Source organism: Etheostoma spectabile, chromosome 24 (genome assembly GCF_008692095.1).
Source record: "Etheostoma spectabile isolate EspeVRDwgs_2016 chromosome 24, UIUC_Espe_1.0, whole genome shotgun sequence".
Classification (NCBI taxonomy): Eukaryota; Metazoa; Chordata; class Actinopteri; order Perciformes; family Percidae; genus Etheostoma; species Etheostoma spectabile.
This window is the reverse complement of record NC_045756.1, coordinates 5,891,977-5,909,032: the sequence shown is the minus strand read 5'-3', so window position 1 is coordinate 5,909,032 and position 17,056 is coordinate 5,891,977. Positions and strand designations below refer to the sequence as shown.

General features: G+C 40.0%; 1 protein-coding gene across 4 annotated transcripts in view; it reads right to left on the bottom strand.

Annotated features, from left to right (window-relative positions):
* The window catches only part of LOC116673928 (FERM and PDZ domain-containing protein 4), a 57,579-nt gene that overhangs the window by 7,499 nt on the left and 33,024 nt on the right, over positions 1-17,056 (bottom strand). For all 4 annotated transcript variants that reach the window (XM_032506305.1, XM_032506306.1, XM_032506304.1 and 1 more), the window contains exons 2-11: positions 15,504-15,626; positions 10,122-10,273; positions 9,063-9,165; positions 7,573-7,618; positions 6,574-6,678; positions 6,214-6,321; positions 4,698-4,829; positions 3,040-3,159; positions 2,390-2,526; positions 1,943-2,069 (exon numbers count right to left, since the gene is read on the bottom strand). In XM_032506305.1, the coding sequence (XP_032362196.1) occupies positions 1,943-2,069; positions 2,390-2,526; positions 3,040-3,159; positions 4,698-4,829; positions 6,214-6,321; positions 6,574-6,678; positions 7,573-7,618; positions 9,063-9,165; positions 10,122-10,273; positions 15,504-15,626 (1,153 nt within the window). The remainder of the gene's footprint in view (positions 1-1,942; positions 2,070-2,389; positions 2,527-3,039; positions 3,160-4,697; positions 4,830-6,213; positions 6,322-6,573; positions 6,679-7,572; positions 7,619-9,062; positions 9,166-10,121; positions 10,274-15,503; positions 15,627-17,056) is intronic.

Genomic DNA, 17,056 nt, shown 5'->3' with positions numbered 1-17,056 from the left:
TTGCTCTTAACCACCACCTTCACCCAAATCTAGGCGAGCAGCCTCTTTTGGTGAGGCCTGGGTGATAACCTCAAGGCTGAAATGAGGAAGCTAATTTGGAGCATTGACGTTTTTGAAATGCATGTCAGTTTGTTTGCTGCTGTTGCCTGACCATATTTCTCCCTAATGAACAGAGTGGATATCAACTGCCACTGTGAATGCAAATGATTTGTCAGCTCATCATACTGCTTGAGGCTTTGAGGGAAGAGATCAATGTTCCCTAAGTGTGACTGACATTTCACAGACATTGTACACACACGTATGTTTCATCAGTGTGTTCATTGTGAAATAGGTTCTTTCATCCACTGCATGAAGCTGTGTTGGGTAGATTAGGTCGGACATAGAGCAATGCTAATTTCTACTGATGAGTGATGTTGCCCAATCATTCAGCTTCAGTGAACGCTTCATGGCTCTGTGACGATCTCGTAATGCATTTTTTAGAACATGTACATAATTTTATTTTCTATCACTTACTTAAACATGTAAAATATTTAACCAATCCCAGAGGAGCCTGGCAACTATAAACATATTCTCTTCTGTGTTCCAACACCTTACCTTCTAAACATCTACTGGCTTGGGTTGAAAAGTAGCGCTATTACAGCGGCAATCATAAAAAGGACAAATCTGATTCATCCACATGGTGTATTAGGGTGTTATGCAAACTCTGATGGGGTGGTAGAACTATTATTATATTCTGTATGTCCGCTATGAGATGTGAACCTGTAGGACGACATTATTTAATTGTATTGACTCATTCTGTCTGATTTTTTCATTTAGAAAACCCCGGGTGTCACACTGGATATGAATTGTATTTTACAGTAAAAAAAGAGACACACAGAGAGCTTAGACACACTGAAAGAATGTGGATGTCATACATATAATGATATGAAATATGGCTGTCATGAAAGAAAATAGACTAGACTTGGAATTACCGAATTTGGAGTCACACCCGACCTAGATTGCCTAAAGATCTGACAACTTATTGTCATATTTATTTAAAAAGTGTGAAACCATTAATGTGTTTCTTCTCTCAGTACGTTCTTACTTCACTGTCCAGTCAGTGGCGCTCAGCGCCAAGCTGTCCATCTTTAAAAATGGCTCAAAAGGGTATAGTCATTTTAAAAGAAAAAAGGAAAAGTCATTTCTGAAAAGAGCTGGGCTGTGTAGTTCTTAGAATTATGAGTGATGACATTTGGTTAGGATTAATTCATAGTTGGTGCTCTTGTGATGGCAGCATGATGGAGTATGTGGGATAGACTCAAAATAAACCATGGGACCCATGGCAAAGAAATATGTCACCAAGAGCAATGTTGTGAGTTTTTAATCAAAGTACAGTCGTTTTTTTGCCTCATCCGCAAGCATCTATAATTCAGTTTGCAGGCTCTAGTGTCTTCTCTGAGAACAAAATAACACAATTGTATTCCACGTGCAGCTAACCTTATTTGCACAACCAATAATAGTAAATCACTCGCTTAAGTTGACGCTGTTGCATGGGTTAATTTAGTTTTGGCATGCTGCTGATTTGTACGTGTCAAAGTAAAAGTAGGTGTTACGGAATGAATGGCTGTGGCATCAATACAGTTTTACAAAGAGCTAAAAAGTTCAGCTGAAGTTGGATCAGCGGCCCCTGACCGGGGCATTTGCAAAATATGAATATCTTATTATGCACACAGTTTGGCAATTAATTTTGCTTGCTATTCACATTAGCATTCAAGGGCTGGCTTTCAATGAGGGTCTTAGGTTTACAAGGGTGAGAACCTTTACAAGGTTGAGCATGACAGCGATGCTATTTTAGGATATTGCATCTTAAAAACGGAGAGACTGCTGTTTGTGCGCATGTGTGTGTGTGTGTGTGTCAGAAGTTTATTAACAAGGGCAAAGAAAGACAAGGCGAGCTGCTTACTTTTTTCCCTGGAGGCACAAGGTTCTGGTTGGTTTTTAGGATGTGTGTCAGAGCCTTCTTGATGTTTTTCTCTTTCATGCTGGACAGCACGGCAGGAGGCAGAAACAGTGGCAGCCCCCACTCCTTTCTGTTGAGAGGAGATTATTTGCTGCAAAAAGTCCCTCTTGGAAAAAAAAAGTACTTCTACCAGACCTTGGATGCCGTTTAATCTCAGACAAACTGCCAGTTACAGAACAGAACACTCAATTGAAGATGTCTCTAACCAAGGAGGGAAATAGGACAATGAATCCCTGATAAACTTCTGTATACCCATCAAAAAAAAAACTGTCTATGTCAGTCTATTATTTATAATTGATGGAGCTGCTCTAGGCTGTACAACAGTTTAGTAACATTACAGATTATGTTGCTAGTATCAAAACACACAATGTCCTTTGCACACAAACTTACTGGATGTATTTTAGGGAGACCTTCTGGCTTTGTCTGGTTGTCATGGTTAGGATGTACATCTGCAGAGCAGCCAATCGTAGCGCAGCATCGTACTTCAGCTCCGGGCCGAACCGTTCCAAGACCACATCGTTACAACTCTATGGCAAGGCAGGAAGCAAAGTTACATAAGAATCCCAAAGTCCCGTTTTTTGGGCTTGTGATGTACATTTCATCACTCCATTGAACAATTCCAGCAGCAGTGCATCCCTGCTACGCTGAAATAAGTTGTTCTCAACCTTTGTGGTTTGAGATTCCTGCAAAAGGGATACAGTTTCCAGTCCCTGATGAAGGACTCGGAAGCACAAAATGGTGAACTCTGGCAGGAACAGATGATTAGCTTTCCTTCTCTCAGGGTGTTTCACTTGACTAATTATCTAAGGAATCCTATGGGAAAGCTTTTTTATTATTTTAGAGACAAGTAGTTTATGCAAGAGTGGGTGTATTTGAGGACTTTATTTGCAAATGAGAATGTTGTCCTGACAGTATCCATTCTGTAACTTTGTTAATCACCAAACATAATTTCCAAACCACACATTAGATCGTATCCCTCCCAAATTTGACAAAGTAGTTTACTGAATCAATTTTAGGACTTTACTGGTGGATTTTCTCACCTGTACATAGAGGTACTCAAACGCCACAGCGTCTCTCCGGAGCAGCTCCACGGGGTCCCTGGGCACAAAGCTGATCCTAAAGAAACACTTCATCTTGTCACAGCCAGGCCTCTGTGTCACCTAGGGTCCCAGCCAGGAAGGAAACAGAAAGGGAAAAAGAGATAGATGGGGGGGTCATTGATGAGAAGAAGAAGAATTAACACATGCACAGACAAAGAAAAAGCAGCGAGAAAAGCCCCCAGGTTTGTGCCACAGTGCAATTACCATTGGTGTAAAGGTGGTATATGTTACATAACATCAGTTTAATAAACACGTTAGTCTCTGCAAGTCAAGAAAGACGGGCAGGGACGGATTAATGTACAAAGTAAGACACTACGGAGTTGCATTGAGGAACTGTAGGATCCAGTGTTATTGGTGCTTGACCCATACTAGGGGCTAAAAGTCAGGACCTGTCAGCCTAATTGTATCCATTTTTTTTTTATCTTTATAGAAGTGCAATGCAAAATTAATTGATCAATACTATGATGAGATGATAATCTATTACATATATTCCAAATTACTTACTCAAAGCTGTGGTATGCAATTTATTTTTGGCCACTGCAGCTTTAAGTTGTATGTCATATCAGGAACATATAATTAGGATCAAAAATATTCATTATGCAGCAGAATGGCTCCTGTCAGTGTTATGTTATCATATTTAATTTTGTTGCGATTAATTATTACTAAAGCATCTGCAATCTGCAGAGTAACTAGTAACAATAGCTGTCAAACAAATACAGGGGAGTAAAAAGTACTTTGCCTCAGAAATACAAGTACCTCTAAGTTATACTTTACCATAGTTCTTCAGTAAATGTATTTAGTTACATTCCAACGCTGGTGACTGTAAAAGCAGTTGTAGCCCTAGCAGCAGCATTAATATTTCCTGCTGTTATTGAAACTGCTACAACATAAACACAACGGATGTGTAATTCAGCAGCAGTAACCCTGAAAAAACAGACGTGCCTGCGGTGGTTGTCCGTGTATTTGATTCAATTTCTTATTCAAGACAAAACCACAAGAACATCATCATCTTTTAAATATTGATTATACTTTATAAACCATTAAATGAGCATGTGCATAGAAGGCGAGGGGGTTTATTTTCTATTTCAAGGACTACCAGTTTTCTCCCATACACCAAGACTTACACTCAGCTGTGTTACAGTATAGTGTGTGTACGTTTTATCAAGCGTGTTACACTGCCAGTATGTGTGTGCCATGTGCAGAACTTCACAACTGAACTGTGTGGTATGAATATTAAAATTGTTCTGTTGTGATCTTGCAACCTCATTAGAATGTAGCGGGCACTGTGGATGAGTGTGTGTGTTTGTGTGTGTGTGTGTGTGTGTGTGTGTGTGTGTGTGTGTGTGTGTGTGTGTGTGTGTGAGGGTAGGTGTAATGTGAGCTGTCGCCCCTGCTGTGCCAGTGCTGATAAATGACACTAGGGTTCAAATGCTGCTGAATACTGAGCAGGGTGCATGCACGTTTGTGTGTGTTGCACTTTTGTGTATGGCACGTTTTGCGTGTGTGTGTGTGTGTGTGTGTGTGTGTGTGTGTGTGTGTGTGTGTATGTCAGACTCAGAGAAGACAAAGAAAGTGAAGGAAGAGGAAACATCTCGTACCTGAGTAAGCATCTCCTGTTCATGCAGGAGAAGCAGTTTGCTTCCAGAGCCTTCCGTCCTGTGCTCCAACACCAGGGAGAAGTGCTCGATGCATTTGATTGACAGCTTCTCTTGCAGGGTCAGGATCACATCCTGAAGCAAATACACAGCATGAACATTTAGATAGAGTAGTTGCCTAATAGCTATGTATGCATGTACTGTATTATCATAGTATGTTTGCAGTTACTGCAGTATACAATAAATCAATGTGCTTTTTTAGTTTTGTACTAAGATAAGAAGATGCAATGCCAGCATTATTTATTTTGTCATTGTTCCAGTCTGAAAACACAGCTTAGTAAAAAGTGGGGGAACTTATTTATAATACATAATGGCACTATGCATGTCCTATTTTTAAAGTTAGACCATCTAGATTTTGTGTTGAACATTTGCATTCGTCATGGACTAACAAAACATTAACCTTGAAAATAAATCTCAAAAGAAGCAATTGTTGTAATGTAAAAAGCTATGGGTGGAGCGTAGACAATCATTGAAACTCTGGACATGTCTCTTATTCAGACAAGAATTTCTGAGGTGTAAAATGTGAAGGAACAAGGTCAAAATATGATGGCGTAAGACTGTGTGATTGCTTTTTTTTTTTTACAGCAGAGATAGATAGAAGAGATAGTAGAATATTTCCTTTTCTTAATCAAACTGTTTAGAATTCCTGACCATTGAGTGAGTAAAAAAATTATATTAATTTCCTATGTAAATTTACCAGGATCCTTCTTCCTTATTAGTTACTTTTGTTATGTGTGTATTTACTGTAAACCACATCTTATCAGTCAATTGTATCTGCTATTATAGTTAAATTAACCTTTATAGCTAGCTAACAGCTTACCAACTCACATTGGATAACTTGCTAGCCTATTAGCATAACTAAAATAGCCTTTTTTTCTCAATAATTTGACAATGATAATAATAATGAACTTTAAATCATGCTGGTGTGGGATTCAAATGAATATTATGAACAAAATGATGATGATAGCATATATTCCATGTAAGCATTGAATTCTAATACAGGTCATTGTATGCCAGAGTATAGGTTCTAATGACCTAAATAGATTTTGTAAATCAATATTAAACTAAAAGCCATGTAAAGATAACAGTTCGAGTAGTCGCAGTGAAGCTGGGCAAAGGAGTGACTCAGCTCTTTTTCTTCATCTACATGCTCGGAGCCACAGTGGATCAAAACTGAATCTACAAGTCAAGAAATTTGAATATGCTCTTTGCCACCTTGCCTGAATAAATGAGATGCTCAAACAAATGGAACTCATACAGTGATTGAATTTAACGGTGTGTGCACAGAGACACACTCATTTGCACTCTAAATGAATTTCTCCCTTTAAAATTATATATGCTGCAGATACTGCTAATTTTGCAGAGTGTGCCTCAAGGGCTGGAACGCGCGTGCGCACACACACACACACACACACACACACACACACACACACACACACACACACACACACACACACACCTTGATAGAGGTACTGCTGTCGAAGCGAAAAGACTTTGTCTGCCCGTTCTCCAGGTAGACCTTCAGGACATTTGGCATGAACAGAAGAGAGTTGTCCTTCACCGGGTTCTGCAGAGAAGGAATATTATCACCTTTCATCCTATGCATTTGAGGTCTCTGTAACTTAAGACAGGTGAGGTTTAATATGTGAACAGATTTAATAAAAGTGTCATGTCATAACACATTTTTGTGATTGTCTTATCTTAACTGGCCATCGCTCAACTGTCTGTCTTATGTAGTAACCATCTGGCATTGCTTATATAGGTCAAACATAAGTGTGTGTGTGTATGTGTGTGTGCGTGTGTGTGTGGCGGAACTGACTGGAACCTGGCCGTTTACAATGACCTCCTCTGCAAAGCGCACTTTGACCGGATTGGACTTGAGCATGGCTTTTTTGGCTGCACTGATGAACGCTGATTTAGGGGACTAAGAGGCAACCGTCCAAAGAGAGAGAGAGAGAGAGAGGAGGGAAAGAGGAAGAAAGAGATAGACAGATGGAGGGAGAGAGATAAAGAGAAGCATAAACACAAGCAGAAATGAAGTGTGGAAAAAAACTAGTTTCAAACATCAACACAGTAACCACTTATTTCTTGAAATCGGGAAAAATGCAAACATTTTCCACATGCAATTTTACCAGAAACACAACCCTGGTGCAACACCACACAACCTTAAGAGGAGGATGAATGCATTTAGTTGGAGGAATACAAGATTATCACTTAATCCCCTTTAAAGCAAAAGGCTCTTTTCATGGAATTTAGGGACAATACAACAAATATTGAATATCACCAGCCTTATCCATTAAATGCAGGACAGTTTAACAAGCTTGGTGGGGAGTCAAGGCCTGCCTAAACTTTGAAAAAGTAGCAGGTACAAGCCACAAATCTATACCTCCCAAAATATAATGTGGACAGTGAAATTCATGGAGTTGAACTTATTTTTTTTGAGTACGGTTATGAGAATTTAGAGAAATGCTGCAACTTCCCTAGCATTGAGTAGAGAATACAGAGTCATCATGATCATGCTTTTGTTTCTGATAATTATGTAAAGGAGTCATTATTGTGGCAAAAGTATCCATTTTTAAAAATGCAACATGTAGAAACCTGAATAGGGAATGAATGTGTTTAGGGAAAGGGGTTCATAAGCCTGGGTAAAGAGAGCAAATATGGCAACTTGAAACAAAACGTTGTATTCAGAGCAACAACACATATACATCTAGAGTAATCCTTTTCTTGGATTTCATTTAAGCCCCATTTTGATTAACATAACTGGTACATACAGTACAGTCCCTGTGGTGCATTTTGCAAGAGCTGATCTACTCACGGGAAACGGTTGGACAACAGTCAACATGATGGATTCTTTGCAGCTCCTGAAGAAAGAAGACCACAAATCACGGCGTCAACAAAATCATCACAAAACCACACATCACAGCGAACTACAATGGCAGATAAGCGAAAAAGGAACTTGATTAGCTTGGTTGAAATGGAATAAGACGCCTGTGGCGATCACCACTTACTCATAGCTACACATACTCTCATTATTTTCCCATTTTAAAAATGTAACAGTATTTCTGGTGAATCAAAAAATAAGACCTCTGAGAGCATTGAAATAACAACAAGCGCTTGCTTTCTTATTAATTCTGAATATTTATTGGTCTGAATGTTATGTGATGATGACTATCCCTGTGTGATGAGCAAAGGAGTAGAGCATGACTAATACGTGGCAAGCAATTCCTTAGAGTTTTTTGTGAAATTAAAGATGACGTTTTAAAAACAAATGAATGACAATGACTTTGTTTCATTGTTACTGTCTTTGTGCTATGATCAGTATTAAACCAGCCATTTCAATGATCCAATGTTGTAAAATATGAGATGTCCAGGTCTTTTTTTTCTTTTTCTTTTTATAAACCCGTATAGAGGTGCTACGTAACTACTCTGAAAGTATCAAAACGCTCAATCCAGAGAGAAATACACATAGCCCATATTCAGAAAGGACGCCTTTAAACGAGCTGTCAGGATTTCTGTAACGTTGTGATGTCATCAGTATACTATACATAGGTAGAAAGTGCTGCTTCAGTGCAGTTATAGTCATTGCCTGGCTGCAGCAACATTGCAGATGGTGAAGACCCGGAAACGCTGACCAATCAAAGCAGACTGGGCGTTTTCGGGAAGGGGACTTAAAGAGACAGGCGCTAAAATGGAGCGTTTCAGACAGAGCATGAATACAGGTATGTTCAGACAGACAGTATGAGAACAAAATAATGTGTTTTTTGTACATTAAAGCATGTAAACATGTTCTAATAGAAACCCCATATACAAGTGTAAACCTGAAATTGAGTATCATATGGGACCTTTAAATGTTTCAAACTGGTTTACATTTTTTATGAAGACAAAATTCAATATTGCAGGATGAGGGCTGGAATATTAAGCCAATTTATGTTATAAAACTGTACATGTATGTGCATCAAGCATTGGATTTTATAGCTTTTGACAGATTTTAAAGAGTCGCTTCCCCCAACATATTCTCACTCTCATGCAGTTAATGCGTTGTTTATGCTTTAAGGACCACAAATGAATTCCACGCACCAGAGAAAGGATATCTCAAAATTTGGATAGATAAAACTATGTGCATGGCTGGATACCACTAGAGCTAAGCAGAACAATGTCTTTTTTGTAATACGACTGAACTGGCTGTTTAAATTTAGGTTATTATTAACCTTCAGTACAGGGTTTGGGTTTACAAAATCCACCACCGGATTAACCTGAACTGAACACTGACACAGCCCACAGCGTCCCCGTGTTTTTTGTGTTCACCTGACGAGGTCGATGACTCGCTCTCTGGGAGCTGAGCTGACGGGTTCATCGTTGATCATGATGATCTCATCACCTGGCAACAGCCTACCCTCTGATGGACCACCTACATGCACACAAATACATCCAAACAAGCCGTTGTTGACACACACACACACACACACACACACACACACACACACACACACACACACACACACACACACACACACACACACACACACACACACACACACACACATCATTTAGAATCAGTGGGAGAACAGCTGAATGGATGGTGCTAACGTGTGTGATATTGTGCATATAAATGTGTCTGCTTAAGTAATATGGGTGTGTCCCTCTCCTGACACATGCAATAGGTGTTTACTAAACTGCTGTGTCCTCAAGCACATATATTCCTTTTTCTTGGCAAACAACTCTAAATAGAATATTCATTAGTTCAATTGTCTGCTTGGAATTCAGCGCCGATTGATTATTGAGTTGCCTAATCACTGTGTTTGTCTGTGCAGCCACTGGAGCTGACAGCTGATAGAAGACTGTAAGCACTAGTTTGGAAGCCAATCAACCAAAATAAACAATACTTCCAGTAAAAATTATTATTATTCTGTTTATTTTCTTTGATTTGTTGGGTCAATAGGACTTTCTTGTGCAATCATATTCTGGAGAAGTCAACAGTCTGCATGGTTTACTTTTAAACCGTGGGTCGGAGAGAAACGCATTTTCAATTGCTCTGTATGTCTGGCACATATTGCAGAATTGACAATAAAGTTGACTTGACTTAAACAACCATTACAGCAACTGTTTGCACAGATTCTGCAAACAGTAAGGAGGAACTAATGAAGTAGCTCAATGCAATGCTTGAACATGCATACCTGGATGTATTAGTGCTTGTTTTCCTACTTTGTTTTGTTAGTTTTTTTATTTAACGTTTCAGTATTGCCAGTTCATTCTATTAAATATGTAATTTAAAAGACACAATGTGATGTATTTGATCATTTCTGACTTTAACAACTCCTTGTTGTAGAAAAGACCCTGTAATAGCCAGCAGGGAATAACGCCTACCTGGTGTGACAGAGCGGACCACCACTGGTTTCTCACTGCCTGCCACAAAACCAAAGCCCAGGACTGGGTCCCGTCTCATCTCCACCAGGCGAGGGGCGGGGGGGACCCCGTCCAGGTGAACCTCCTCCAGGGAGCTGCTCTGGGACACTTGGCTGGAAAATAAAGGAGAGGAGGAAAATGGTGACTGAGAAACATTCAACCAAAATCTTTACGTGGTAAAATACTTAAAGGAAACACGACATTGTACAAGTCACTTTGACTTTGATTCCCTAACAATTGGCCAGTTTGCTGACCCACTAATCCAGAGAGATGTAAAATGAGTCGGCGTTTCTCTTCAAGAAGATGTGTAGCCGGTAATGGACGCAATAACAGTTACCCGGATCAAACCTGTCCTTCTTGTTAAAGGAGGGTCTCTTAGTGCACATTAAAATTCAATCAAATACTGTGATTCATTCCTGCACTCAAAATTAGATTTAGCTCTGCAAGAAAACATTAAACTTTAAATGAATGATTTGAGCCATTGGACAAGCTGTCAGAGCCTTGGCTCAGGTTTGGTCATTAGCACAACATTTTATGCTTAAGGGCCACTTAAAAAGAGAGCACAGGTCCTGCATTCATAAAATGTCTCCAATCTGTAATCTGGAACCCATTTTCCCCTTATATCCATATACAAGTCTGCAGACTATTCCAAATAAATGTGTACTGATCATTTAACCAAGTTACAAGCATTCAATATTAATGTGTGAAGGTCCAAAATGTCTACACAATGTCATGTGTGTAGCCATTAATTGCATAATTACGACTTTGTTTCAACGTTCACACACACACATATATGTGGTTATGATTCACAAGGCTCTTGGTTTTTCAGGGGGACAAAGTGATATTAATAATGATGCATGGCCAGATCAGGAACGTTTCCAGCTGAGCAAAAAATGACTGTGTTGCATTTTGCTCTTTAGAAATTACCATTCAATTATTTTTCCCTTCAGCTTTTCACGTTGATTTCACCCGTATGTATGTTGAATGATGCGAAATAGTGGGTCTAGAGAAAAGTCTTTGCTCTTTCGGAGAGACTAAATCAACTGCTACTGCAACTTTATTGTGGGTTAATATTGGTGAACTCTCCCATTGTCCTTTTCTGTGACTCACTGCAAGTCGGTCATGAGAGCACCACTTAAATGTAAATGTACCACATTAAATTAAACCTCCCTGGTTGCTGAAACTCAGACGCCTGTCTCAAATAGGACACTGAGAATGCAGTTTGCCTGTTAATTAAGATGTTATATATGCTTTCAGGGGTGTTCGCTCATTCGCTCTCTCTCTATCTCTTTCTACCTTCCTCCCTCTTTCACAGTTTAAAAAGCTCCCTTGGCAGCCATTGCTTCCACGCTGCACATTAAGTTCCAGTACATGGTGTCCATTGTTACCCAGCCAACATCCATTCCATCTTTTGTCTGCCTCCACTGTCCATACAGCAGAGCGCATATCATCCATCCTAACCTTCACATCACATTTATCACGTGTTTTAATTGTTTGCAACTACATTCTCTCTCAAAAATATTTCATTTACATATATATATACCTGCAGCGTTGCCTAAATCTGCCTTGTTGATCACCCTATCGCCAATCCGGATCAGTTCTGATCTCTGTCACCTTCTTTTCCTCTGGTGCTTTCTCATTCTGTCTCTCATTATCACATTGATCTGCATTGTACATACGGCGCAGAACTCTCAAACTAAATCTGTCAGTAATGAAGCATGTTCCAATCTGTAATGTGGGCTCATCTTCCCTGTCAGGGTCAGTGGGGTTTAATCCCACGGGAGGGCAGAGCTAAGATGTTGGGGGGGGGTCAGTGAAAAGCTAAAGTCAAAAGGCCAAATCCTGGTGTTGTTGCTAGTCATGGAAGAATGGGGAAAGCATGCATAGCCATGCACTATATTTTAGGATCCAGGTACTGACAAATATTAGTGGAATAAGAATCAGTTAGGAAAAGTTGGGAAAACATCCTCGCACCTATCTCCACAGCGCGGCGGAGGAAGGTCTGTCCCATCCACATAACATTCCAGGATGAGAGAAAAACATGCACTGGCATCTCTTTAAAAACCAACCACAATCGTGTTGGGCGGCCCTAAGCGCTGGACGCAGCAACGATGCCTCATTAAAATATCCTCAGTAAGGAAGTTGGTTTGGTTAAACGTGTATGTTCAAAAGTTTTAGTCGTGCAGCAGAAAACTCAGATTGGACAGATAGTCTAGCTAGCTGTCTGCAGAGGTCTGAGAAGCAATCAGCCATAGGCCTCAGAAATCAACAGTAGTTTAGAACTCCAACACAAAGAAAGCGGAAAGTAACGGACATCTGGCCAAAAATGAAGGACATCTGGCGGAATTTCCGGTGACACCGGAATTTTCCCATGAATTAAACGTTGTTGGTTTATATTAAGAATACCTCTTATCAATATCCATATCAACATATCAATATGTATCAATATCAGTTTCAAACGACTTTAATGGACTACCATGAGTCAAAAAAGATGTAATGCAGTCCAGGTCAAAGAGTAGCATGTCACAGTTACATAACAAGCTCAACAGACCGAGCTAACCTGGTCTTAGCCACCTGGCACCAAATACTTTAACTGTGCATATGAGAAGGGCTGGTTTGATATTAAGATACATGTACGGTGAAACCATACTAATTTGGCCAGGTTTTTGTATTTTATTTCTACTGACAAACTGACTTTCTTCTCTTACCAATTTAAGACAAGAACTGATTCATGACAATGTTTGATTTACAGGATTTTTGTATCAATGTGACTTTGATTTTTCAGGTATTTTACTTGCTTCAGGTGGGCCTATTGAACTTGTCACTCCCCTAATTTGACACTTATGCCGACGTACTGTATGCATCACTGTCAGGTATACAGTATGTCTCAGAGCGGATGTCAAGAAACCACCTAAAGAACAGCTTGTGGTCCTTCAGAGGAAGGGATGCAGTGGTGGGCCCTGCTGTGAACACATCTGGAATTTACCCATTCTTCACTAACGAGCCACCTTTTTATTGTATGCGCAGAGCTAGGTATTGTTGTTCGATACCACGACCGTGACTCCGATACCTGTTCATGAATTATGACTTTTTTCAATAACAATTTCATAAAAATCCATTTAAACAAAAAGAAGTTATAACATCACTGCAAAGATATTTGTGTTCATTTTTCAACTCCCACTACATGAGCCCAGTGGAGTTTTTCCTGCGTGTTTCTACAAGGTGTAAAGTTAGAAAGCCAATCACCAGAATTATTTTTATTTATTTCATTTACTCAGGGAGTTACTTATGTATCTAGGTGTTGAAATGTGGAATTGAATGAAGAGGCAATTCTCAATACTCAATTCGGTCAGTGCATAAAAAGCATCAAACTCGGTACTCAGCCCTAAATAGACATCATCCTAAGCACTTAGTGCATCCTAAACAAGCACATACTTATTTATTAAGATGATATCTACTTAGTGTAGTGATGTGTTCCTAAGGAGGATGAATGCACTTATTGAAAGTCGCTTGGATAAAAGCACCTGCTAAATGAATTAAATGTAAAGTAAAAAAGATACTCCTGCCTGGTATTTGATCTATTCACAGTTTCTCAGTGGGAATTCTATAAATGTACAATATCTTGCTACTGTATATCAATGTTTTAATTTATGTTACATCATTTTATTCATACCGCCCACCTGTACATCCATCTGAGGCAATGTAACACCAATGAAAACGTAGCTGTGTTGGGTGTGAGTGGGGAATACTCCACCAGAGCAGTTGGCGAGGTTTGTAAAGCACACCCTCAGGCAAGCTTGCAACTATCTATGTTTGTGAGCGTCCACAAAGGCAGGCATATAATTATTCTGCACACACAATGTGAAATCATTTACCCAATTAAATCTACTCCAAACCCTTAAAATTGTATACACTGCCTGTGCAAGAAATAAATACACTGACACTTGAGTGAAGAACCGTAAAAAAACCTGCTGGGCCATGTTAGGTAAGGTTAGGGGAATTATCTGTCCAATATAGTTAAATCAACTATTGCCTTTCCTCACTCTCAATCTCTTTTCTCTTTCTTTCTCTGTCTCGCAGAAATCCAATTGTGATACTTAATCTGCGTCTCCTCTTCTAAAGCCAACAGCTTTTCTCTGGGAACAAAGCCACATGACCAGAGCTGTCTCCCCTGTCATATTTGACTCCCCCATCATGAGGATGAGAAGGGTGATAATTTAATAGGGGAGGGGCAGAAAGAGGAGAAAAGGGGCAGAAAAGTTGAGAGATAAAACAAAGAAACAGGATGAAAGGAGGAGAGGAAATAAGATACAAATAACAATTTACGGAGAAACAATTGGAAGATATGCAATATCTTAAGAAGGTGGGAGAGTAGTAGAGAAAATGGAAACAATAACAGAAGAGAGTGGGAGGAGTATTGGAAATAATCATAGTGGGTGCCCAGTGTTGAATGTTTTACTTTATCAGTATTTCATTTGTCCAGCAAAGCCAGCGTTGGGAAAGCAAAGAGACCAAGGTAAGGGAATTGATGCCAAGGTGTCATAGCGAAGAGGACAGAGGTAAAGGAAAGGTCAAAGATAAAAAGGTGAAGACAGGAGGAGGCCATGTGGAGGTAAAGAGAAGAGACAGAAAATAAGTGCAAGACAAAACGGAGAAGAAAGTAAACACTATATCAAGTGGCAAAGAGAGTGGAAAAGTAGAAGAGGAGGAAAGGTAACTGGTGGTAAATCGAAGAGTGGAAGTGGAGAAGGAAACCATTGGCATCCACAGTCAATTAATTGACAGTATAGTTTTTCCACTGCATAAAGCAATTTGTGGATCAAAAACATCATGTCAATGCAAGTTAATTGGATTGCCGTTTATCAAAATCAGACACGTCTGCCTAGCACAGAGCCTGCTCCACAGTGTTTACATGTATTCTGGATTCATTGGGCAGAGTGTTCTGTATGTCGAGACGTCAATGCCGGTCCAGCTTGAGGATTTGGCTGAAAGTTTCTCCCCGCAAAAACAAATTAAGTCAGACAATTGACACTGAAAGCACACATGGAATGCCAAATGACCTGAACAATAGCTACTTTTTGTGCATGTAGGGAGGAAGGGTCAGGTGAAAGAACACCCATAAAGAACACCCACCCGCTCATTGAAGTACATTTGTAATTAAACTAGAGTATTCATTTTGAGAATTGGCAGGTTGAAGGAAAAACTCAAAACAATGCAACATTAGTCAGCTTAAACAACTTTTGAACCTTGCACTACTACTGCATAATGCAACCATATACATCTCTATAATAGTGATTGTGCATCATCTATGCATGCTGGGGTTTATGATCACACTGGACATACTTGGTGAGGAAGTCCCGTCCCTCCCTGGTGTTGTTCATGCTGTCCCAACTGTACGGAGGCCCCTGCAGTCCAGCCCAGGACCCTGGGCCAGGGGGCGGCCAGCCTGACATTTTGTTCTTATGGCTGAAACAAAAAGAACAAAAAGCAACTTACAATTGATATATAAATCAGAGAGCACACACCTCTGGAGCTAGGGGTTAAGTTTCTTGCTGAGGGACAAATGGGTTGATGTATTACAGTGGGAATTGAACCTGCGTCTCCCACACCTAAGGAATAAGTCATGCCCACTGCGCCATCACCACCCTTGCATCATGTAGCATGTTTTTGTCAGTGTGATGTGGAAGATAATTAAAGTAAAGGATTCTGTGCCAGTTTCAATCTCCAGTACACTTTCTGAGAAGTAAACCGCTTCCTAATTAGTATTTTTTGTTTTGTTTTAGAAAATATATAGACACACAAGGACCAGTATCTTGAATCATAGCAGAGTGAACCCGGTAAGATGGTAATTTCTGAGAACACACAAAAGTACCTTACTCTATCTGCACGTACTGTAAGTCACTTCATTTAACAATATTTAAACAAAACTTCCCGTTTGGATTTTAAGTAGCTGCAATCTTTAGATTGATTAGAAGGCTTTTATGCCGGGAGATGATCCACAGAGAACAGAACTCATACATAAACATCACAGCACATGCATGTACTTTTTTCAAGCGTTGAATCATTTAAGAGAAGAATCAAGAGGTGAATTGATAATGGAAATGGCCATACAGCTCTCGTTAGATCCCTCTCCGCCCAATTAGTGTGACCTCTTGTGTCTCCATGAGTGGCTTGCAGTTCGAGATAGCACTGTTTAGTGCAATCGACCGCAGTCAAATAAAGGCCGTAGATAGGCGATCAATGGCTGCATGTACGCGCGTGCGCTGATGTGTTTGCTCTGCAAAAGTGTACCCATGTGCCGATGTGACGGCTGATTCAGTTAACACAGATTACTCAAATAATCTCACTGAGGGTTTCAGGAGAATGTGAAGAGACAGAGGGAGCTCCAATGTGGTGAAGAGAGCCCAATGTGGTGCTATAACGAGAGTTCAACAGACCACCCTCTTGAGTCACTGAGTTAAGCCTCACATGCTACAGTGACTAATCATGAACAGATTGTAAAACTCCCCACAGAAATAATCACAATAAATCAATGAATCAATAAAAGATCTTCAAGCCGGAGAAACGCCACTGAATTCAAGCATCTACAGCATGCACTTCACACCCGCATTTGATTTATTTTGGAGAACACTTCCTCCCACACAACCATAAACCTTGAGGACAAGTTTATTGTCCTGACCTCATATCATGATAGCAAGCTGATGCATAGCTACAGTAACAATGAATAGATTGATGGCATTTCAGTGCCAAGATTCAGGCCGATATTCTGTTACGCAGCATATTCTCTACTGTGTGCTTTATGGCAGAGAGACCTCACACGTCACAGTTTCAGCTCTGGGATGTATCCCATTAAAAGCAAAGGCCCCAAATTGATCAGGCATCTGCTCTGCAGTCAA